We start from the raw sequence: 26,125 nt of genomic DNA, 5'->3' as shown, positions 1-26,125 counted from the left end.
TCAATCAATGATTTGCTGCGTCAGTTCTGGGAGATTGAAACTGACTAGCATCATCCACTTTTATCCAAGGAAGAAGAATCCTGTGAAAGATACTTTGAATCCACTACAACTAGGGACAGTTTGGGTCGTTATGTTGTAGGTCTTCCTTTTCGCGACAACAATCCACTTGCTCAAGAAGAAACTTGAAAATAATCCATTCTTGAAGCAAGAATAATCCAAGGTAATAAATGTAGCCACCTGGCTATGAATCATATAGAAGTAATTAATGACAAACAAGAAGCTGCTAAGCCAGGATGCGTTTATCTACCTCATCATGCAGTTGGTTGTTCGCGAGGACAAAAGTACAACGAAGGTCGGCGTTGTTTTCGACGCTTCGTGTAAGGGTACCAGCGGCAAGTCATTGAACAATGATTTATTGGTAGGTCCAAGGCTTCAACCAGAGTTACGACACATAATTATGAAATGGCGTACTTATCCTATATGTTTCGCAGCGGACATAGTTAAGATGTATCGAATGGTCAAGGTCGTACCAGAGCATACTGACTTCCAGATAATGTCACAAGGGTACTATCAAATGTAAGAAATCTAAAATTGTAAGACCAGTCTCCAAACTTTGCATTTTGCCTATCGCTTTTAAACATTACTTACCTGAATAACTGTAGATATTTCATGCAATGTATGTAATTTAAATGTATCTTTGGATGCATCAGCTATTAAGTATTTTGTTATTGTTTAGTTGTAAGTAAGTACGAACTGTTTAAAAGCAACCCTTGACTGAACTTTGTCGTTATTATGGTTTCTTTAATGTGTAAGTTTATATTTAGTTCATGTTGAGCAGTTCTTTATTGATTACTATTAGGTTAAGATGTTACGGTTTCATGGAGATGTTAATTGTACATGTAAAATTTGATGGCCTCATTGTTGGCTATGAACTTTTGTAGTTCATGGTGGGCGGAATGTTCACCCTGTTTTTTTCAACTCCTAAAACCGTCACTAGAGAGCGCTGTAATACGCAAATCCGTTGTCATGATACCCTTGTCATAAGTGACACTGTATCCTAGATTATTGATTTTTTACTTTAATATACAAGTTTTTCTAATCCAAGTTTATTTTAATAATCATCCCTCGGAAAGTCGAACACAAATATTAGCAGAGATAGATAGAGAGATAATGCAGAGCAGAAGCAAATTAGCAACAAGCTATGCATGAGCAAGAGCGAAACTAATAGGTACCCCAATTCCATTGGGACAAGCCATAACGGCTTACCTATGAAGCAGGTGTAGCTTCCGGCAATTAATAAAAATTTAGATTTTATTAGACTCACCAACGCATATAAACTCCAAGTCTTCATGATAGCTGAAGCCTGGTATGTTCGGATAATATCCTCTTGTTTCTGTTGTACACCAACGGCCTTCCAAACAGGAAATGGGCGAATTGGGCGAGGGACGCCAAACGCCAAAGCTTCGTGAATCTTCGACACTTTTTTGACTTGGTAACTAAGACCTTTAAGTCAAGTCTGATTTTAATTTTATGAAAACTTTTATAAATTAAAATCATATTATGAAATGAGTCGAAGTTGATTAATATGAAACATGGCATGAAATGAAATGAAATTAAACGGAAACAAAATGAAATGAAATGAGATGAGATGATATGCGATGAAATATAATCTCAGCAAAATTGTGGTCATTTACTGAGATTTTTTCAGTAGACTTTTTGGAGAATCTCGAGAAGTTACGTCCAACGGGTGTGTTTCATTTTTCCACATTTATGCTCTTTCACAGATATTAAACAGTTAATAAACCGCCATTATTACACATTTAAACCTGAAGAAACACTAAATAGACAAAATAAAACAAATCACACAACTTCACTCCTCGCGTTCCCGCCATAAAGAAAACGAATCTTCGACATAATTTCTAACAGTGTTTCCACTTAAGATTTTTGTTTTAACCTAAATTGCTTAGAAATGATCCTTTCAAAAAATACCCTTTTTTAATTCCTTGACTTAGGACGAAGAATGTATGTAAGTCTCTGCATTTAATTTTCTTTGCATATTTAAATACCAAAAATCAAACAACCATGAAGTATATACTAGATAGAGGAGCTAAAAATCGAAGCATTAATAATAATTACTGTTTCACATTTTCACGGTCCTACACGCCTACACACGGCACTGAGTAAGTTCCAAAATTAGGCAGTCGTTAGCTGCCATTTCTATTATAAGTTACTAGCGACCCGCCCTCGCTTCGCTTCGGACACTGTAATTTATTATTGATTTCTCCACTATTTTATGGATAATATTATACATATAAACCTTCCTCTTCAATCACTCTATCTTTTAAAAAAAACCGCATCAAAAACCGTTACGTAGTTTTAAAGATATATGCATACATAAGGACAGACAGATATAGGGATAGTGATTGTGAAGGATAGTGATAGTGATTCCGTTATGGTTTTCATTGGTGAGCCTGTTTCTTTAGTGAGTTTTTTCATTTTTCAGGATACTGCATAATCTTACGGCTTCAATTCTGTATTTGAAGATTGAATCCATAGTGAAAAGATGCTTCCACTTCGATTTTTATATATAAAAAAACTAGCACTGTTGTCTCTGAAGCTTAATTGGCTTTATTTTTTAAATATGAAACACATGTTTCGCTTAAAGTCTGATTTCGTTATTCGTTAGCAGATTATTTCATGTTGCATTTAACGATTATAGCCCCAAAATGGTCAAATACATCTTTCATAGATAGCTTTTCTAAATTTCATCATAACAAATAAAAAAGTGTCTCGTCTAAATTGGACCATTTTTAAATCTGCAAAATAAATACACAAAAAAAAAAAACAAAAAAAATGAAGTGATTTTTAAGGTCAAGGCTTCAACAGAAAGCTTTGTAACATCTTTTGGATCATCAATAGCAATATGTAAAGTTGAGTTGATTTTTATTGTTAAAAAAAATCGGTTGTCTGTAAAGTCGGTTTACTGACGATAGTTGAACGTGACAACGTCATAAGAAAATACTGATGGAATGGTTTCATTTTTCAAAAGAAAATTTTAATTTTATTTGTTTGATAGATATTTTGTATGGACAATTGACTCAACTTCATACTTGATGTAAAAATGTAAATATATTATTGTATAGCAGCTGTCCACGCGGATGCATCGTTCACTCAAGTTGGAGAGAGACAGATGTCGAACGCTGCCGAACGCGGAGGCCGTTTGGGCCTCTTTGACGCTCGTAGCGCTCTCGGTTGCACTTCAAGCCTTAAATGGAACGCCTCAATGAGTCATGTTTTTTCGTGCGTGCAGCCGGCTCCATCGAATTATAAGACGTTGTCACGTCAAAAGTGTTATATTCGTTTGTTCCTGTATCTTGTGAAGTTATAACTCATGAAACGTAAATATGCTTGAGTGAATGGGTCAATAAGATAATATAATAATGAATCATTTGTATTAGAGGGCTCCTAAAAAAGGGCCTCTGAAAAAATAATCAAGGTATCGTATCGTACCCGTCTCCTGCCGATCTAAGCTTGAAGTGACAGCTGTAGGTTTACGACGAGCTTGTGAACGCGCCGTGTTCAATTCTCTGGATTCCGACATCTAGTTTGTAGGTTTGCGACGAAAGGAAGATCTTCCTCCGAACCAGTGATACTGCTCGGTAGATCGACGGTCCCAATGTTGTTGTTCGGAACTTGTATATATGCAAGCTTATCTTGAAAATGTCGTAAGCAAGATCCAGGCATCTGTTAATAATCTTGTGTTGTATCATGGCTACCACAACCATCTTGTTTTAGCTGCAGCTAATAAATTATGGTCAATGTTCAAAAACTCTTGGAACTGTTTCAATGATTACGTTCTCTTAGGGGTCATGTGTAAATATGCCTTTATTTACGTCATAAATCTTACGAAAAAAAACACTCAATTTCTCGTAATAAAATTAGCTCTTTGCTATAATTTCAATGCCGGGAGAATATTTAAGAAACGAAAACAAATATAGTTATATAAATAATTATTAATGTATATTGCCTTTTACAAAAAATGTTGATAATACTATCCAAATAGTAAAATAAAATGTTGGAATTTAATCCTAACTAATTTGGGGAATTTCCTCAAGAAGATAAAGCAATACTTTTGAGCTTAATATAATAAATAGTCACCTAATAAAGAATTTGTAAAATTCCCTAAATTCAGTTTTCATTTTTAAAACAAGCCATAAGTTGTACTTGAATCACAATTTTGCTCTAAAAAAGGCGAAATCCCTAAAAGTAGAAACACTGATTTAAACTTGTTTGTTGTAGGTAGGTACCGATATTTTCATATATACTTGTTTTTTTCAGTATGGCAAGAGCTTTTTGCGATATCATTGTCGTACTGGGTGTAACATTTATGATTAACAAGCCAATTCTGAGTGAATTCTTTTAATGAGGTATTATATCGGCAATATAACAGGCAGTGGGTTCTGTTATAAAGAAAACGCAACACAATCTAATGAAACTTTTTATATTTTGTACAAGCGCTTCCTTAATTTTTCTCACGGTTTCACGGTCAGCCATTTAAATAGGTTTTAATGGTTATAGCAACTAAATACAACTTCTTTTATACAAATAAATTGAAATTTAATTACTACCAAACAATTGATAAAACGTAACTAATTATTAACATTAAATATATAAGTGAATTTTACATCAGCCCAAGTCGTTTATTTTACATATATCGCACCCTTAAAATATAAATGACACTATACGAAAATGTTCATTTTACAGTATGGCCGTTTTAAGTTTTTTAAGTATTGTATGGGTGATATGGAACATAAAAAATGTAAATAAAGCTTCGTGATCGGTATAAAATAACAGTTTAACTAACGCTGTTTCAGAATCCAGTGGCGTACCATAAAATTATTGATTATTTATCAATGGAGAAGCATTTAAAAAAAAAGTTTTGTATAGTGTCGGTTATAGTTTGATAGTTATTCAATAATTTTTGCTTAATGACCTCTAAGTCGTTATTTTACCTACATTGTAATGATAAAAAAGAGACAAATAAAACAATATAATTACTGAAATATTAAAGAATACTATTTATTTGACACACGCTCACAGTTTTAGGTCAAAACTAGCGCAAATAATCATAAAAAAAATCTGTCTAAATCTAGACAATGGTATTGTCAAAAAAACAGAAACTTAGGATTTGTGTTGGAATAAAATTCGTAATTTTATCAGAATTAATATTATATTAGAATCTTGTTCTTACTACTTACTAATCAATACAAATTAATAGAGGTATTCCAAATTAAATACCAAGGTTAAAAGTCTTTCAAAGTAGGAACTGTAAAAGTTACGTATAAATCAGCGTATTAAAGGCTTAATCACAAGAGTCAGCAAAAATATTATTTATTATAACTTACAGTAGGTACTTAACTTAAAAATATTGTTTTTCACAAAAAAAACGTAAGTAATTATAAAAAATATTGTATCAACATCATGTAGGTAGGTACATCCTATAAAATCTTGTAAAACTGAATTTAAAACTGAATTATGTAAGAGCCTGTCGTCTTTTAGCAATTCGGTCTTAAGCATCAAGCTCTAGAACCGAGAAAAATATTAATAAAGTGACAGTAACTTAAAAACATTTCCGCACAAAAATCCGTAAAATAGATCACAAAAAACACCTATCAAAAACCTCTTCTTACAAATAATAATTAATCAACTACAAAAGGGTGGACACTACCCACCTAGTTCAAAACTCTGTCAAAGTAGGAATTGTAAAAGTTGGGTATCAAAACAGCATCTAGAAGGCTTTTCACGTCACTCTTCTTTCTTTCGGATAAATCTAACTTTTGGTTATACAGATGTTGCAATTCTTCAGTCCTCTGGTTCCTTGCACTGGCTTTTTTAGGTCCCAGGTTAAGTTCTTTGAAATCATCAACGTAGGATGTTTTGTAACAAAACTTTACCTTATTATCTTCAACTTTCACCACTTTGATGACTTTTATATCAGACACCTTTACAAGCTCACTTTCAACGCTTTTGTTCAGTCTAGGAACGGGCAGTTGTTTGATGTCAATGAAATCGTTATAAGCCATTTCGTTTACTTTGAATGATGTGCCATGTTTTTTTGCACTTCTGATGTCGGTTACGTACTGGGAAGGCACATAAATGGGTCCAGATTTAAGTATTATTTTTATTTGTAGCTCAATCGTTGAATGTGCTGCATCTCCTTCGTTCTGTGTGTGTGTCCACGGATTTAAAACTTATGTGTTATAGATGCTACTTTTCAGTTAAGTGCACATCATCGGTATGTACTATGCAAGATGTACCGATGATGAATTGATTTTTCTGCTGGCCGCAGCAGTTATCTGAATAGAAAACAAATCTAAGTCTTCGTCAGCTAAAGAAGATTTCTTCGCAAGTATTTCAAGACACAACAGCCTATTTCATTTGCTCCACGGTTACCTTGCAATTCGTCCCAGAAAACACATTCAGTATTATGTCTTGCAAGCTCAGAGATGGTAAAATTCAAACAATTTATCTTTGACTTGTAGAAGACAGAAAACAAAATCCTAATTAAAGTTATTAAATAACTGACGTTAAACTCAAACTGCCACTTATGCACTTACTCACTGTAAATATTCGAAAGTATATTTATTTAATAAGTGACACTGAACACAATGTGCCAGTTTTTTACTCACCTCGACAAGGGAACCCTCCGGTGACTTGTCGCGATCTGGCATAGTGCCGGTTTATTAGTTACCGACCGTACAAGTTGTTACAAATTCATAAGTGACACTAGTAACATCTAGCGAAAATTAAGCGCGTTAGAGCTACAGGGGTCTTTGCATTAGGCGCGTTTCGTCTTACGCATTTTGACACTATACTTAACTAAAAAATAGCATTTTTTGTATAGTGCCATTTATGTTTTAAGGGTGCGATATTATATTTAAATAACCCAAACAAAATGTATTCTTACATAGTATGATAATAGGTGGCACCACCAACATGATTCGCAATAACAATTTTTCAATATTTATTCAGTGTGAACTGTAACAGGGTTGTTTTTAATATCTATGCTTATTAATATTTGAGTTTTTTGGCCATTATTTGCTAATTACATATCCGGCCCGGGCGACGTGGCACCGCAAAGACGATCCGTTGGTAGACTACTTACTTAAGACATAGTACAATTTTTTCCTTGGCGTCTAGTTCGTGTCCGTCTTTTGGGAAGACCATAGATTATACACTTAAGGGAAGACATTAAAAGCACTGCCTGCCGCTAGTCACGTCCGCCCTCGTTCCATTTCTCTTTTTTCTTTTCATATTTTTCTCAAGTCTCTGTCTTAGTCTATGTGTAGTCGTTGTAGATCTTACGTCCTGTCAAAGAGGTTGCACGCCACGGCACCAACTAAAATGTGTTTTACCAAAACAAAAAAATCAACTGTTAATTTTCTAGAATTGAACATCGATTCAGTTGCTCCATATCAATTTAAAAAGAGGCTTCATTGATTAGATTGATTGAAGTCGTGATTTATGTATTAGTGTTATGACTTATGATTATGATAAACCCCATTCTTGAAATATCGATTCAGTGTTACCCATAGACATCTACAACGTAACTGCGACACCTACCTTGAGATATAAGTTCTAAGGTCTCAAGACTCATAAACAAAATTGTGCGTGGTCATAACATGCGGCTGCGCCCGCAAGCTCCGTTGCTTTTTACTTTTTAAGTTTTAGTCGCGAATAAACTCTACGATTAACCAGTTGTGTTAATTAATTATTATAGTTATCTCACTTCCGATAACGCCTCGAACCATTGGTCAGCACTACCAATGTAACCGCTAAAAGTCTTATCGCACAGTACAACTGTTTCAGAGCCGCCTGCGTCAACAGCAAATCGCAAGCCGCCGCGGCTTCGATGTCGAGGGCCAAGCCCACCTTTGAGTCTGCGACTATGCACAGTGTATCGGTACACCCACAAACAGCCCACTGAGTTTCTCGCCGGATCTTCTCAGCGGGTCGCGTTTCCGATCCGGTGGTAGATTCTGGGAAGCACTGCTCTTGCTAGAACCAGTGTTAGCAACACCTCTGGTTTGAGCCCTGAGAGCTCACCTACACGCTAGGGTAACGCTGATGTAGCCTCTCAAGGCTAACGGCATGAGCAGGGGAAAAAAAAGTGCGTGCGTACAAAGTACACATGTCAGAAGTGAAACTTCTTTGGCGAACTAATTTATAAGTCTTGCTTATATTTATACAAATCTAATACTTTACATTTCCGAGACTTAGAGAAAGGGAAAAGGAAGATATGTTAGGAATTTAATTGTCATTAAAATATTAAGTATTGAAAATTAATATAAAATATAAATTTAATTTTTTTAATTTATTTCTTCAATATTTAGATTATTCGACGCGATTTCTATTGGTATTGTTGTGACTAAAGCATTATGATGAAGTAAAATATGCAATATAAGTTCGTGTTTCAACATTAGCTAAATATCTTGTAAAATAGCATCTATTGTCGTTCCTGAATTTGTAGTTGGTGTGTTTGGATTATTATTTAGCTGTAAACTAAATTTTTCTTCTAGAAAGTTAATTAATGGTTTGAAATTATCCACTGCAAAATTAATGTTAAAGTCACCACCCAAAACCGACAAATTTAATGTCGTGCTATTTGATTAATATTCCTAATTCTTTTCATTTCATTTCAATTCCTATTAACATTTTTGACAAAACAATTATAAAATATTAGGCTGGTATGATACATTTGCCTTTCCAGTTGGAAAAATACAACAATTACTACTACTGACATTTGACAAGTACTTCATTTCAATAGATGTTTGATTTACTGGCACCGTTTCTCATCTTTCCGATTGAGTTATATGTGAGTCGTCTATTATCAAAGGTGGCAATCTGTGCATTTGGACAAAAAATGTTATTGATATGTCAATACAGATTGATTTGAATATAATAGTCTCCTTCAAAGAATACGGTTCATAACCTGCATTAAATAAAGGTTAATACTTAACCTGTTATTTATCTAACATGTCGTTCAGAAGAGTTTTGTGACTGCCAATGGAATACAAAGTCAATAATTCGTTTTTCTGATTTACCAATAATTGTCCAAAAGTCTCATTGCCGGCTTTGATAATAGTCGACTCATATGACACTTCCGTCGCATACCTGCGTGACGTTACATCTGTAAAAATGTTACACTCATGCGCCTAGTTTCACTTCAAAAAATTCTTGGGCAAAACTGCTAGGTACCGCTCAGTGTCTCAAGTAGCACTCATCTTCCAAAATAGCTCCACTCTACGGTATTTCACAAAGAAAGGAAAAATTAGTTCACTTGAGACACAATCTTATCGAGACAAACTTCGTTCGTTTAGTTCTTCGAATAAAATGACATTGTTAGGCGCAGTGAGGGAGCCTGCAAAAAAAAAAAAACGCTTGGGGTCTTTAAAACCGCATAACGCATTCAACGTGTTCATTTTTAATGAATCTGTTTGAGTAAGGAAACGAGCTCAAAATAAATAAAACCAAATATATAAACTTTTTAAAACATTTAATAGAAAATGTAACAAACTCTTACAATATTATTCAATCAAACACAAAAATAAAAACCAACCAAGAAAATTAATAGAAATAATAATACTGTGTTTACGTTTCGGACCTGTCTTACTTATTTATCTAGGTAGATAATTAACTATGTATGAAACAGTTAATGTATGTAATTTGAAGGAAAACAGTCACAGGTCATACATTTGATATAATCATTTTTTATGAATTAATTTATAGTTGAGATTATCACACTGTTTTTCGAATGGATATTCATAAATAAATATAAGACACTGCATTCAACAACAATTTCCACAACGAATAATTTTTGTCCAATCGATCTTATTCAAGCACCAGAACGAATAATTGACAGGTTAATTAGTAGTGAAATCAAACGTTACCAAACAAAAGTTTTCTTTCCCATAACAAATGTTTATAAGTTTATCACACATTAAACATCAAGCTGTGTTGCATCTCATCGTCACACCCCGTTTAGCATATGAGTTTAGTAAAAAGACTACAATCACATCAATTAATATTTCGCATTTTTATTACATTAACTAATAACATAAAGAGACAGCTTTTGGAATAGATAGAAGTAATGATGACATTTCATTGAGTTATTATTTTAGGTTTTTTTATTTATTTATTATAAACTGTAAATTTCTATTAGCGCTATCGGATTCAAATTTTAATTTAAAATTAAAAACTATACGAGTATAATTAAAGATTAAAAAGTAACGTAGTAATTACTCGTAGTTATCCTTTCAACCCCGTCAATTGCTGACAGATTTTAATTTATATATGTGTGTGTGTGCAAAGTAAACTCCAGTAATACGTCGCAGCTGAATTTGTACTCAGACAGGCGTCGAATGAAGTCGTGTGCACCGTTGCTCGGGCCCACTTTAATAGTACGCACTTCAAATTGCTGCCTCCCGTCACTACAGCGTCCAGGAGGACTCATCGGACTAAGCACGTTGCTTCTGCCGGCTTCGGCTCCTGGTTTATCGCCAGCGACAAGCCCCGGCGTCTCGCCTTAACAGCAATTCAATAGCATTCCACCACGTCGGTCAACATGCACTAGACCTCGACCCCCCCCCCCACAGAGACGCGCGACCCTACCGCGGCTTCATAGGAGGATGACGTTTGTGCACTTACGAGCAGCACCGCCGCCTCAGCGACGACGCGCTGCTCGTAGCCGCCGCTAACCTAAGGGTAGTTAGTTACCCTCCTGCTCGACTCGTCACGACCAGTCACCGTCGACGCCCAGATACGTCCTACGCATCTACCAGTAGACTAATGCACTTGCTACTGGTAGCTACCACCAACATCCAAAACTTAGGTCACCGTATTCATTGAGCTCGAGTCGTGAGACCTCGTGTCCCATACCTTAAAGGGATTATGAGTAGCAATACCGAGCAAGCAACCCCCCAAGGTTGTTCGACGTGGATAGGTCGGACAATGGCACCAGCCTGAAAGGAACGGTAATGGAATCGCGCTAAGCCATCGACAACGCAACAGCGAAAGAAGCAGCAAAACAAACGATCGCCTGGAGGTTTATCCTTTCCGGAGCACCATTCACGGACTTTGAAAAATGGCGTGAACAGCAATACCGGAAGTCAAGAAGTGGAATTTACAGTGAAAAGTCACACACCCACGTCTCGGACACTGCGAAGGATCCCGAACTAATTATTGCTAGGTGGTCCGGTAGCCACGTCAGGAACGCTTGAAGAGTACGACACCGGCACACGAAACAGCTGGAGAACGTAGACATTAGAGAACCTTGGGCAGAGTCCTGCGAAGACTGGTGATTCTACCCATAGAAAACTAAGACTTTGTACAGACGAATAACAAACGCGACAAACTCGCTCATTAAAACAGAAATAGTGTTAAAAATAAAACAATAATGACATTATAAATGGTTTCAATAATCAAGATGTTAAAATATTATTATTAAATCATAAAACCGTAGGCAACGTAGAATTAAACAGAACATTTTAATGAAATGGATAGTAACATTATAAACAAGCAATTGGGAAAGTTATATAGTGGTCTCGTTAAAATAACACACAGATCAAGGGTGCATTCTAAGCGCTCTCGTTACGGCAAAACACCGCTCGAGTCAATCTGTATAAAAGAGCATTCAGACTTTCAGATTGTGGTCAAGCAGTTCCGATCGCAAAGCTGTTGAGCCCGGACGCGTTTTCCTGAAAAATTGTCGCTGCTGTCGCGATTGTGTGTCTAGTTTGCACGACATCGTCGTTGTCGCTTTGATCGCGACTTTGTTTTGCATTCCGGACGCTCTGTCGCTGGCATCGCGACCTTGAATCAGGAAAGCGTATTTCGAGTTCGTAGTTCTGCAATCGAAAACGACAAATTCATATTATCACCAAAACATCCAATTCATTGTCATTATTATTTTTATTTATCTATCATTTTAAAAAACAGTCTCTTTCGAGACTAACCCCCACTGCGATCACCGCTTGTTGTGGCACTCACAACCCAGTGGGGCCCCACCTTCCCAAACTCTCCACCCCAATCCCAGCTGACTGCCGTTTTCACGGCATAGGCATCCCCCCCCTGCAAATCACTGCTGGCAAGTACAGCGCAGGGGGTTTAAACTCCCACTCAGGGGACTCGCCTTTCGGCGAGTTGCTTTAAGTCCCGGGGACGCCCCCCCCGGGCAAAAACCAAAATGAACACGAACAGCGCGCTATTCGCGCAGTTCGTGCAATTAATATGCCCGGACATTATGTCCCGTTTTGAGGCCTACAAGGCTACGCTAGAATCGAACCCCGATGGTTCGTCCGCCGCCGCCGCGATTATCATCCGCGACTCGCCGCTATCGCCTCCCGCGCCGGCACTCCGTGACTCGCCGATGTCGCCCCCCACCCCCGCGCCCGCGTCGATCGCGTCATGCGCGGCATCGAGCTCCGGCTCCGACTCCGAGTCGGAGATGGAGTTCGAGTCGGCCGCCAGCCCGGAACCCGGACCCTCGGATGGGTTCAAAACCGTCACGCGCGGCAAAAAACGCGCCCGTGCCGTGGAACCGTCCACGGCGCCAAAACAGCCCAAGGCCGCGAACGCGTCGCGTCCTAAAGTCGTGGTCACACCCGACTCCCCTCGCCGCGCAACTCCGTCGCCGAAACCCGCGCCCGTCAACAAAATCGTCGCGCCCCCGCCCGTAATCCTACGTGAAAAATCCGCGTGGAACCGGGTATCCCAGGCCCTTACGGCCAACAAAATCAACTACTCCCAAGCGCGTAATCTCGCGCACGGGATTTAAATAAAGGTCGCAACGCCGGGCGACCATAGGGCCCTCACTTCTTACCTCCGAAAGGAGAGCATAGGATACCACACCTATGCACTCCAGGAGGACCGCGAGCTCCGCGTAGTAATACGCGGAGTACCAAAAGAGCTCGACGTCGAGCTAATCAAGGAAGACCTAATCAGGCAAACGTACCCAATCATAAGTGTGCACCGTATGCACAGCGGGCGCGATAAATTCGCGTATAACATGGTTCTCGTCGCGTTGGAACCAACCGCCGAAGGCAAACGAATTGCCTCAAGCCTCCGCACCGTTTGCGGGTTATCAGGGGTCACCGTCGAGGCCCCACACAAAAAAGGCACTCCCGGTCAGTGCCATAGGTGCCAACTGTATGGCCACTCCGCGCGCAACTGCCACGCGCGTCCGCGGTGCGTAAAGTGCCTCGGTGACCACGCGACAGCCGACTGTTCGCGGGTCAAAGAGACCGCGACCGAACCGCCGAGCTGTGTGCTCTGCCAGAAGCAGGGCCACACAGCCAACTACCGCGGATGCCCCAAGGCCCCGCGGAAGCGTCTGGCCAACGCGCCATCTAAAACCGTCGGCCCAAAGACTTCGGCGCCCCGCGCGCCGAAACCTGCCTTCGTGCCGGCACCGGTGCCCACCGTCTCCGCGTGGGCAAAACCGCTGCCGCTCACGTTGGCAGGGAAACCACCGGCACCCCAGCCCCTGCTCGCGCCGCGCCCCGCCCTCGCGCCCGGTCCCGCGCCTCGCCCCGGCCCCGCGCGGCCTGCCGTAAACGACTTTTCAATCGTGCGTGATTATATCGCCGCGATAAATATAGATCGCATGCGCTCGTTCGCCGACGCCATGCGCAGGGCAGTCACGGCCGATGACCGCCTATACGCGACGTTCGACCATATGGACGTCATCGAGTCCGTCCAGCGTACGCTGGCTTGATTACCGGTAATCAATGGCCAACAACGGTAGGGAAAAACCGCGTTCCTTAAAGTTAGCATTTTATAATGCTAACGGACTCGCGCGTCAGCGCGATCAAGTATATGAGTTTCTCCGTGATAATCTCATCGACATCCTTCTGGTGCAGGAGACCTTCCTAAAGCCCTCGCGTCGCGACCCCAAAGTCGCGAATTACGTCATGGTTAGGAATGACAGACTCTCCGCCCGCAAGGGCGGGACTGTCATTTACTATAGGAGGGCCCTGCACTGCGTCCCTCTCGATACTCCCTCGCTCTTACATATCGAGGCGTCAGTGTGCCGCATCGCGCTGACGGGACACCAGCCGATCGTCATCGCATCCGTTTATCTCCCCCCTGACAAACCCCTCCTGAGCAGTGACCTCGAGACACTGCTCGGTATGGGGGACGCGGTCATCCTGGCAGGCGATTTAAATTGCCACCACACTAAGTGGAACTGCCATCCCACGAATGTGAACGGTAGGCGTCTCGACGCGTTCATAGACGACCTCACATTCGAAATATTCAACCCCCCGACCCCCACGTGCTATCCGTACAACGCCGCGCGTCGTCCGAGCACAATAGATCTGGCACTGCTGAGGAACGTAACTCTGCGCTTACGCTCCATCGAGGCAATGTCAGAACTCGACTCAGACCACCGACCTGTCGTCATGCAGCTCGGTCGCCCACTCAACCGCGAACCAGATACGAGGACCATGGTGGATTGGAAGAAGCTGGGCACGTGCTTAGCTGACACCGCTCCACCAATCCTCCCTTGCGGCCCGGATTCAACTCCATCCCCCGAGGATACCGTCGAATCCATAAACATCTTCACTGATCACGTCTCGACGGCGATCATAAGATCCTCGAAACAAGTCGATGTGGAGGACTGCTTCCACCGCATCAGACTTTCCCCCGATCTTAGGGACCTCGTTAGAATCAGAAACGCGGCAATCCGGGCCTACGATCGATATCCCACGGATTCAAACCGGACTCGGATGCGTCGCTTACAACGGAAGGTCAAATCCCGCTTAAGCGACGCCCGAAACGAAAACTGGGATAGTTATTTAGAAGAACTCGCGCCCACTCACCAAGCATACTGGCGACTAGCTAGGACCCTCAAGTCCGAAACTATAGCCACTATGCCGCCTCTCGTACGCCCCTCAGGCCAATCACCGGCTTACGATGACGATGACAAGGCAGAGTTGCTGGCCGATGAACTGCAAGAGCAGTGCACCACCAGCACTCAACACGCGGACCCCGAACACACCGAGTTCGTCGACAGGGAGGTCGAGCGCAGAGCTTCCCTGCCGCCCTCGGACGCGTTACCCCCCATTACCACTTCCGAGGTCAAGGAGGCGATCGATAGCCTACAACCACGGAAAGCTCCCGGCTCCGACGGCATCCGCAACCGCGCGCTTAAACTGTTACCAGCCCAACTGATAACGATGTTGGCCACCATATTAAATGCTGCTATGACGAACTGCATCTTTCCCGCGGCGTGAAAAGAAGCGGACGTTATCGGCATACACAAGCCGGGCAAACCGAAGAACGAAACCGCGAGTTACCGCCCCATCAGTCTCCTCCCGGCGATAGGCAAACTATACGAACGGCTCCTTCGTAAACGCCTCTGGGACTTCGTATCCGCGAACAAAATTCTGATAGACGAGCAGTTTGGATTCCGCGCCAGACACTCGTGCGTCCATCAAGTGCACCGCCTCACGGAGCACATCTTACTAGGGCTGAACAGGCGGAAACCCATTCCGACAGGAGCCCTCTTCTTCGATATAGCGAAGGCGTTCGACAAAGTCTGGCACAACGGTTTGATATACAAACTGTATAACATGGGAGTGCCAGACAGGCTCGTGCTCATCATACGAGACTACTTGTCGAACCGTTCGTTCCGATATCGAGTCGAGGGAACGCGTTCCCGGCCCCGTCACGTCACAGCCGGAGTCCCGCAAGGCTCCGCCCTCTCCCCGTTACTATTCAGTTTGTATATCAATGATATACCCCGGTCTCCGGAGACCCATCTGGCGCTCTTCGCCGATGACACCGCCATCTACTACTCGTGTAGGAAGAAGGCGTTGCTTCATCGACGACTTCAGACCGCAGCTACCACCATGGGACAGTGGTTCCGGAAGTGGCGCATCGACATCAACCCCACGAAAAGCACAGCGGTGCTCTTCAAAAGGGGTCGCCCTCCGAACACCACGCTGAGCATCCCTCTCCCGACTAGGCGCGTCAACACCCCCGCCCCCGCCGTTCGCCCAATCACGATGTTCGACCAGCCCATACCGTGGGCCCCGAAGGTCAAATACTTAGGCGTCACCCTCGACAGTAGGATGACATTCCGCCCCCACATTAAGACGGTACGCGACCGTGCCGCCTTCATTCTAGGACGTCTCTACCCGATGATATGTAGGCGAAGTAAAATGTCCCTTAGAAATAAGGTGACACTCTACAAAACTTGCATACGCCCCGTCATGACCTATGCAAGTGTAGTGTTCGCTCACGCGGCCCGCATACACCTAAAAACATTTCAAATTATTCAATCCCGTTTTTGCAGGATAGCCGTCGGAGCCCCGTGGTTTGTCAGGAACGTCGACCTCCATGACGACCTGGACTTAGAGTCCATCAGTAAGTATCTTCAGTCGGCGTCCATGCGCCACTTCGATAAAGCGGCACGACACGAGAACCCTCTCATCGTGGCCGCCGGTAACTACATTCCCGATCCTGCGGACAGAATGGAAAGCAGTCGACGTCGCCCTAAACACGTCATCTCGGATCCTCCTGATCCACTAACGGTGCTTTTAGGTACTTCAAGCACCGGTCACCGTTCTCGTCGAACCCGTCGCTTGCGACGAAGGGCTCGACGAGTAAATTAACTCTCAGACACAGCCCACTGAGTTTCTCGCCGGATCTTCTCAGTGGGTCGCGTTTCCGATCCGGTGGTAGATTCTGCGAAGCACGACTCTTGCTAGGGTTCGTGTTAGCAACATCGTCAGGTTTGAGCCCCGTGAGCTCACCTACTAAAGTTAGGGTTACGCTGAAATAGCCGCTAGGGCTATCAGCTTAGGTAGGAAAAAAAAAAAAAAAAAAAAAAAACAGATTGTGGTCAGTTCCGATTGCAACACCATTTGGTCCGGACGCGTTTTTGAGAAAAATTGTCGCTGCCGTCGCGAACGTGAGTTGTGAGTTGCCCGACATTGTCGTTGTCGCATAGATCGCGACATTGTTGTGCATTCTCGACGCGCTGTCGCTGGCGTCGCGACCTTGAATCCCAAAAACAGTTCGAGCTTGTTGTTGTGCACTCGTAACGCCAACTCATTATCTCATATATTAAATTCATTTATATATTCGGCGAGCAAAACAGTCTCTTTCGAGACTAAAACTCCACTGAGATCACCGCTTGTTGTGGCATTCTCACAACCCAGTGGAGCCCCACCTTCCCAACTTTCCACCCCAATTCCCAGCCGACTGCCGTTTTCACGGCAAAGGCACTCCCCCCCTTGTTGCTGGCACAGCGCAGGGGGTATAACTCCCACTCAGGGGACTCGCCTTTCGGCGAGTTTGCTTTAAGTCCCGAGGACGCCCCCCCCGGGCACACGTCACCATGAGTGACACCAACGCTGCGCTATTCATCAAGTTCGTCCGCGACTTCTGTCCGGACATAGTCGCAAGGTTCGAAGTTTACAAGGCCGGCCTTGACGCGCCGGCACTCCGCGACTCTCCGTTGTCGCCCCCCGCGCCGGTACCTCGCGACTCGCCGATGTCGCCCCCCACCCCCGCGCCTGCGTCGATCGCGTCTTGCGCGGCATCGAGCTCCGGCTCCGACTCCGAGTCGGAGATGGAGTTCGAGTCGGCCGCTAGCCCCGAACCCGGAACCTCGGAAGGGTTCACCACCGTCGCGCGCGGCAAAAAACGCGCCCGCGCTGTGGATCCGCCCACGGCGCCCAAACAACCCAAGGCCGCGAACGCCTCGCGGCCGAAGACCGTCATAACCCCGGACTCCCCTCGCCGCGCCCCGGGCCCGCGCCCGTCCGAAAAGTTCCCGCGCCGCCGCCGGTCATCCTGCGGGAAAAGTCTTCTTGGGATCGCGTGTCCCTGGCCCTTAAGGCCCAAAAGATCAATGTCGTCCATGCGAGGAATATCCCGCATGGAATTCAGATCAAGGTTGAAACATCCGACGACCATAGGTCGTTGACCGCGTACCTCCGCAAGGAACGCATAGGTTATCATACCTATGCGCTCCAGGAGGAGCGTGAACTCCGCGTCGTAATACGCGGAGTTCCTAAAGAATTAGACACAGATCAAATAAAGAACGACCTGGTAGGTCAGTCCTACCCCGTCATAAGTGTGCACCGGATGCACAGCGGGCGCGACAAATTCGCGTATGATATGGTGCTCGTAGCACTAGAAGCCACACCGGAGGGCAAGAAAATTGCCTCATGTCTCCGCACCGTGTGCGGCCTATCGGGGGTCACCGTAGAGGCCCCCTACAAACGCGGCACTCCCGGGCAGTGCCACCGTTGCCAGCTCTATGGCCACTCCGCGCGTAACTGCAACGCGCGACCGCGTTGCGTGAAGTGTTTAGACGATCACGCGACCACCGATTGCTCGCGCGTAAAGGAGACAGCGACGGAGCCGCCGAGCTGTGTACTCTGCCGCAAGCAGGGACACACGGCCAACTACCGTGGATGCCCCAAGGCTCCACGGAAGCGCCCGGCAAACGCGCCCCCTAAAACCGCTGGCCCAAAGACTTCGGCGCCCCGCGCGCCGAAACCGGCTTTCGTACCGGCTCCGGTGCCCACCGTCTCCGCGTGGGCTAAACCGTTGCCGTTCACGAAGGCAGGAACGACACCGGCACCCCAACCTCTACTCGCGCCGCGCCCCGCCCCCGCGCCCGCGCCCGGTCCCGCGCCTCGCCCCGGCCCCGCGCACTCAAACGACTTCACAATTATTCGCGACTACATCGCCGCGATAAACATCGACCGCATGCGTGCATTCGCCGACGCCATGCGCAGAGCGGTCACGGCCGAAGACCGCCTAAACGCGACGTTTGAGTACATCGACGTCATCGAGTCCGTCCAGCGCACGCTGGTTTGATTACCGGTAATCAATGGCGTGCAACGCGAGATTAAAACCCCATTCCTTGAAGTTAGCAGTCTACAATGCTAACGGACTCGCGCGTCAGCGCGACCAGGTTTATGAGTTTCTACGTGACAATCTCATCGACATCCTTCTGGTGCAGGAGACCTTCCTAAAGCCCTCGCGTCGCGACCCCAAAGTCGCGAATTACGTCATGGTTAGGAATGACACTCTCCACCCGCAAGGGCGGGACTGTCATTTACTATAGGAGGGCCCTGCACTGCGTTCCTCTCGATACTCCCTCGCTCTTACATATCGAGGCGTCAGTGTGCCGCATCGCGCTGACGGGACACCAGCCGATCGTCATCGCATCCGTCTATCTCCCCCCTGACAAACCCCTCCTGAGCAGTGACCTCGAGACACTGCTCGGTATGGGGGACGCGGTCATTCTGGCAGGCGATTTAAATTGCTACCACACTAGGTGGAACTGCCATCGCACGAATGTGAACGGTAATCGTCTCGACGCGTTCATAGACGACCTCACATTCGAGATATTCAACCCTCCGACCCCCACTGCTATCCGTACAACGCCGCGCGTCGTCCGAGCACAATAGATCTGGCACTGCTGAGGAACGTAACTCTGCGCTTGCGCTCCATCGAGGCAATGTTTTTTTTTTTTTTTTTTTTCCTACCTAAGCTGAGAGCCTTGAGAGGCTATGTCAGCGTAACCCTAACTTTTGTAGGTGAGCTCAAGGGGCTCAAACCTGATGACGTTGCTAACACGAACCCTAGCAAGAGCCGTGCTTCGCAGAATCTACCACCGGATCGGAAACGCGACCCACTGAGAAGATCCGGCGAGAAACTCAGTGGGCTGTGTCTGAGAGTTAGTTTACTCGTCGAGCCCTTCGTCGCAAGCGACGGGTTCGACGAGAACGGTGACCGGTGCTTGAAGTACCTAGAAGCACCGTTAGTGGATCGGGAGGATCCGAGATGACGTGTTTTGGGCGACGTCGACTGCTTTCCATTCTGTCCGCAGGATCGGGAATGTAGTTACCGGCGGCCACGATGAGAGGGTTCTCGTGTCGTGCCGCTTTATTGAAGTGGAGGCAATGTCAGAACTCGACTCAGACCACCGACCTGTCGTCATGCAGCTCGGTCGCCCACTCAACCGCGAACCAGATACGAGGACCATGGTGGATTGGAAGAAGCTGGGCACGTGCTTAGCTGACACCGCTCCACCAATCCTCCCCTGCGGCCCGGATTCAACTCCATCCCCCGAGGCCACAGTCGAATCCATAAACATCTTCACTGATCACGTCTCGACGGCGATCACAAGATCTTCAAAGCAAGTCGATGTGGAGGACTGCTTCCACCGCATCAGACTTTCCCCCGATCTTAGGGACCTCGTAAGAGTTAGAAACGCGGCAATCCGGGCCTACGATCGATATTCCACGGATTCAAACCGGACTCGGATGCGTCGCTTACAGCGGGAGGTCAAATCCCGCTTAAGCGACGCCCGAAACGAAAACTGGGATAGTTACTTAGAAGAACTCGCGCCCTCACACCAAGCATACTGGCGACTACCTAGGACTCTCAAATCCGAAACTACCGCTACTATGCCTCCCCTCGTACGCCCTTCAGGCCAACCACCGGCTTTCGATGACGATGACAAGGCAGAGCTGCTGGCCGATGCACAAATAAGCGGACCCCGAACACACCGAGTTTTGCATTCTCGAAGCACTGTCGCTGGCGCCGCGACCTTGAGTCGTGAACACACAGTGAGAATTTGTTTCGCTTTGCAAACGAAAACTCAAAAAACTGTCTTTTTCGAGACAAAAAACCCGTTACGTTCAGCGCTTGTTGTGGCATTCTCACAACCTAGTGGGGTCCCGCCTTTCCAAGTTCCATCCCAATTCCCTGCTGATTGTAGTTTTCACGGCATAGGCACCCCCCCTGCAAATCACAGCGCAGGGGGGTCAAACCCCATTCAGAGGACTCACCTTACGGCGAATTACATAAGTCCCGGGGACGCCCCCCTCCCCCGGGCAACACTTCAAAATGACGGACGAGGACAGCGCGCTGTTCTCACTATTCGTCCGCGAATTCTGCCCGGACATGTCTCGTTTCGAGGCCTACAAGGCCAGCCTAGGTTCGAACCCCCATGCACCGATTGCCGCCGCCGCGAAGGTCCCGTCGGTACTCCCAGAGTCGCCGCTTTCCCCTCCCCACCCGCGCCCGCAGTATCAATCGCGTCCTCCGAGGCCGCTAGCTCCGGCTCCGACATCGAGTCAGAAATGGAGTACGAGTCCGCCGCGAGCCTATCTGGGGGAACGGTCGAAGCCCCCTATAAACGTGACACTCCCGGGCAGTACCACCGATGCCAACTCTACGGGCACTCATCGCCTAATTGCCACGCGCGTCCACGTTGCGTTAAACCCGGGCTTACGATCGTTATTCCAACGGAACTCCGATTAAGAAACAAGAACAATTAAACACCAGGAAATTTCAATAATCTTTGCAAGAAATATCGGCGTCTCTGAACGAGGTTTAAAGAACGAGTGGCTCTCAATTATTGTACGATGCAGTTATAAACGATTACTGGAGTTTAAATGGATAAAGTCGTGGATACTACTAGCGACCAGTATTTTCTTTAATATGAAATGTGTTCAACATGAGAAACACAACATATGGAAAATACTACTGAAAAACCCTTGAAAAATTTACATCTAAACATTTCATGAAAATCATTTTGATGTTGTGTGTGTGTGTGTATGTGTGTAAAACATGAATAGCTGTTAACATTGTCTTGTTCACTCACATGTGCCATGCAATATTTCTATCTATTCCAATATTTTTTCACCACTTATAATATACCTTTATTTTATTCGGAATAAATAAGACATTGTTCAACAATTAACAGACACTAAAAATTCAACCTTGGAACACAGGTTGAATTTTTACATAAAAATCAGTTTTTTAATGTAATGGTATCCATAACTTTTAACAATTTTTTTTTTAATAAGTCAATCGTTTTCCAGTCTTCATCATCATATTGAATAAATAGCTTTCAAAATATCTGATGCCTTAGCTGTGATGTCTACATCAAGGGCACTAATGAACTGTTTTGCTGTCAGTAATGAATGAGCCTCACAAGACCCCCTCCCTATAAACAAAATCATACAGTAGACTTCTTTATCTAAGGTTTTAATAGAATGTGGAAGGAATCTGAATTGTCTTACTTGAAAGCTCCCAATGACCGACAATGCTATAGTTGTATGTGTATAATAAAATAAAATATTTTGAATTTTTTTGTAAGCTGCTCTCAAATGTTCACTCATTGGTGTAGTATCAGTTTCCATATACAACGTTGCTTCCAACTGATCATCACTCAGTAGTTTGAAAACCCTCTTAATTCTTTTCACAAAGGGCGGTTTAGCAAATGAAATTCTAGATAAATTAATTGTTTCTAAAATTACTTGATGTGTCTCTGTGTCACACAGTCCCTCTTCGAGTGAAGTCAGCCTAAAGTTGTGGCTCACGATGAAAGTCAGCTCAGTTGTCCCAGGTTTGATGCGAAGGAAGCCTTTTTCTGATGTATCGATGCCTGCTTCTAAGGGTGCCTTGACATCGATAGGAAATTGTACATGGGGTGACCTGGAATAAAAGAAATTCTTTTACAATTATTTCTATCAGTCAGCCCAATTTCTGTGGCACGTAGGGTCTGGATACTGAAAAGAATAGCCTAAGCTGTATTATATATGCATCTCTTTATTACTATATATTATAGTATCTATTAACTATCCTGCCTGGTTGCAAGAAGCTAGTTATTTTAGCACTAACATAGGGAATTGCATGAAAATAGCACAATTGAACCTTTGACAAAAAAAACTGATTTACAAATCGTCATGTAAAGCCTAATCAGTGTTTGGTGGTACCATAACCCATAAATACTACAACATAGTTAGCCACAATAATATTGTCAATAGTTATGGACATTCAGCTTAAAAAATGGTAACTGCTGTCAATTGGTTTCACTCTGTTTGGGGAGGGTTTTGTCATAACTGAATTTTACAAAAGCATTTATTTAAATCTATCAACAGAATAAGAATTGGCGATTTTAAATAGTCATAAATAATTTATTTAAAACAAAACATGACCCAACAGCTTCCCTTGCACTTGTAACAAATAAATGCTTAGTTTTATAGAGTAGTGTGCTTCATGAGTTTAATGAAGTTTTAGTGAAGCGTGTGTGGTCCAAAAAATAATGTCAGTAGTAATACAGAGCTGCCACGTTACCAATGCAGTAGTGGAAGTGTGAAGAATGTCAATCAATGTATAATGTTGAGATTTAATATTGAAAATATGTGCTACCGGATAATGAACTGCAATACTTAGTTTATTTTGAAAGTGCTAATGTTGGCTTCATGTGTTGGGTTGTGGATGTGCACTGTTCCTGATCTGGTGTGAAGTGAGCAGTATACTGGTAGTAGAAAACAATGATGCTTTTGCTCGGTGTACCACCTGGTCTGATTGTTGCGGATATGAAATTCGTATAAAAAATTGAATCAAGTTTTCTAGGAGTTTTTCAATTTGATTTTGTTCAAAGTTTTCAGTCAAGACACCAAAGTCATTGATTCATATTTAATTCAGAACTATTTTTGGCTCAAGAAGTGGTCTCCTTGTCACAACACTACTGGTTGTACTACTCTGTGACTTCCCAAAGCTAGTGGGGCGCATCTGGCTATAAATAGGTATTGGAACCCATGGACATCGCAACATAAACACAACTATCCATCTTTTGAGACCAAGTTGAAATCTCAATCAATTATGATCCAGTTGTACTATACTACAAAAACGGTAAAAATGCTGGTACTTCACTGTTCGAACTCAACCAAAATGTCGAGTTTCTTCTTGTTACACGATGTCACTCCTTCATAGTTAAGTTTAAGTGCACGTGGTAGACACGTCCGCATTTACTAATATTTGTTTGCTATACTTAATGCAGAGCAATGCATACAAATATTAGCAGAGATAGATAGAAAGATAATGCAGAGCAGAAGCAAATTAGCAACAAGCTATGCATGAGCAAGAGCGAAACTCATAGGTGCCCCAATTCAATTGGGACAAGCCATAACGGCTTACCTATGAAGCAGGTGTAGCTTCCGGCAATTAATAAAAATTTCGATTTTATTAGACTCACCATCGCATATAAACTCCAAGTCTTCATGATAGCTGAAGTCTGGTATGTTTGGATAATATCCTCTTGTTTCTGTTGTACACCAACGGCCTTCCAAACAGGAAATGGGCGAATTGGGCGAGGGACGCCAAACGCCAAAGCTTCGTGAATCTTCGACACTTTTTTGACTTGGTAACTAAGTCCTTTAAGTCAAGTCAAAACTTTTATAAATTATAATCATATTATGAAATGAGTCGAAGTTGATTAATATGAAACATGGCATGAAATGAAATGAAATGAAACGGAAACAAAATGAAATGAAATGAGATGAGATGATATGCGATGAAATATAATCTCAGTAAAATGGTGGTGATTTACTGAGATTTTTTCAGTAGACTTTTTGGAGAATCTCGAGAAGTTACGTCCAACGGGTGTGTTTCATTTTTCCACATTTATGCTCTTTCACAGATATTAAACAGTTAATAAACCGCCATTATTACACATTTAAACCTGAAGAAACACTAAATAGACAAAATAAAACAAATCACACAACTTCCCTCCTCGCGTTCCCGCCATAAAGAAAACGAATCTTCGACATAATTTCTAACAGTGTTTCCACTTAAGATTTTTGTTTTATCCTAAATTGCTTAGAAATGATCCTTTCAAAAAATACCCTTTTTTAATTCCTTGACTTAGGACGAAGAATGTATGTAAGTCTCTGCATTTAATTTTCTTTGCATATTTAAATACCAAAAATCAAACAACCATGAAGTATATACTAGATAGAGGAGCTAAAAATCGAAGCATTAATAATAATTACTGTTTCACATTTTCACGGTCCTACACGCCTACACACGGCACTGAGTAAGTTCCAAAATTAGGCAGTCGTTAGCTGCCATTTCTATTATAAGTTACTAGCGACCCGCCCTCGCTTCGCTTCGGACACTGTAATTTATTATTGATTTCTCCACTATTTTATGGATAATATTATACATATAAACCTTCCTCTTCAATCACTCTATCTTTTAAAAAAAACCGCATCAAAACCCGTTGCGTAGTTTTAAAGATATATGCATACATAGGGACAGACAGATATAGGGATAGTGATTGTGAAGGATAGTGATAGTGATTCCGTTAAGGTTTTCATTGGTGAGCCTGTTTCTTTAGTGAGTTTTTTCATTTTTCAGGATACTGCATAATCTTACGGCTTCAATTCTGTATTTGAAGATTGAATCCATAGTGAAAAGATGCTTCCACTTCGATTTTTATATATAAAAAAACTAGCACTGTTGTCTCTGAAGCTTAATTGGCTTTATTTTTTAAATATGAAACACATGTTTCGCTTAAAGTCTGATTTCGTTATTCGTTAGCAGATTATTTCATGTTGCATTTAACGATTATAGCCCCAAAATGGTCAAATACATCTTTCATAGATAGCTTTTCTAAATTTCATCATAACAAATAAAAAAGTGTCTCGTCTAAATTGGACCATTTTTAAATCTGCAAAATAAATACCCAAAAAAAAAACAAAAAAAATGAAGTGATTTTTAAGGTCAAGGCTTCAACAGAAAGCTTTGTAACATCTTTTGGATCATCAATGGCAATATGTAAAGTTGAGTTGATTTTTATTGTTAAAAAAAAATCGGTTGTCTGTAAAGTCGGTTTACTGACGATAGTTGAACGTGACAACGTCATAAGAAAATACTGATGGAATGGTTTCATTTTTCAAAAGAAAATTTTAATTTTATTTGTTTGATAGATATTTTGTATGGACAATTGACTCAACTTCATACTTGATGAAAAAATGTAAATATATTATTGTATAGCAGCTGTCCACGCGGATGCATCGTTCACTCAAGTTGGAGAGAGACAGATGTCGAACGCTGCCGAACGCGGAGGCCGTTTGGGCCTCTTTGACGCTCGTAGCGCTCTCGGTTGCACTTCAAGCCTTAAATGGAACGCCTCAATGAGTCATGTTTTTTCGTGCGTGCAGCCGGCTCCATCGAATTATAAGACGTCACGTCAAAAGTGTTATATTCGTTTGTTCCTGTATCTTGTGAAGTTATAACT

General features: G+C 43.3%; 2 protein-coding genes across 5 annotated transcripts in view; both read right to left on the bottom strand.

The window, feature by feature from the left end:
* The window catches only part of LOC114249179 (peroxynitrite isomerase THAP4-like), a 45,507-nt gene extending 21,239 nt beyond the window's left edge, over positions 1-24,268 (bottom strand). Inside the window, exons 1-3 of one of the 4 annotated variants that reach the window (XM_089737961.1) lie at positions 24,080-24,266; positions 22,356-22,533; positions 6,937-7,399 (exon numbers count right to left, since the gene is read on the bottom strand). In XM_089737961.1, coding sequence (XP_089594087.1) covers positions 7,340-7,399; positions 22,356-22,533; positions 24,080-24,087 — 246 coding nt within the window. In that variant the 5' untranslated portion in view covers positions 24,088-24,266 and the 3' untranslated portion in view covers positions 6,937-7,339. Of the gene's footprint in view, positions 1-1,324; positions 1,529-6,936; positions 7,400-20,818; positions 22,043-22,118; positions 22,534-24,079 lie in introns of those variants that run through there. The other 3 variants (XM_089737960.1, XM_089737963.1, XM_089737962.1) reach the window with 3 other exon arrangements.
* On the bottom strand, positions 17,117-18,666 carry LOC149500033 (uncharacterized). The gene is given in 2 exon segments (XM_089737964.1): positions 17,117-17,807; positions 17,810-18,666. Coding segments are annotated over 2 exon segments (378 nt in total). The 5' UTR covers positions 17,862-18,666; the 3' UTR covers positions 17,117-17,481.
* Positions 24,269-26,125: the final 1,857 nt, after the last annotated feature.

The sequence above is a fragment of the Bombyx mandarina genome, chromosome 24 (genome assembly GCF_030267445.1).
Source record: "Bombyx mandarina strain Sakado chromosome 24, ASM3026744v2".
NCBI lineage: Eukaryota > Metazoa > Arthropoda > Insecta > Lepidoptera > Bombycidae > Bombyx > Bombyx mandarina.
This window is presented reverse-complemented; position numbering and strand designations above follow the sequence as displayed.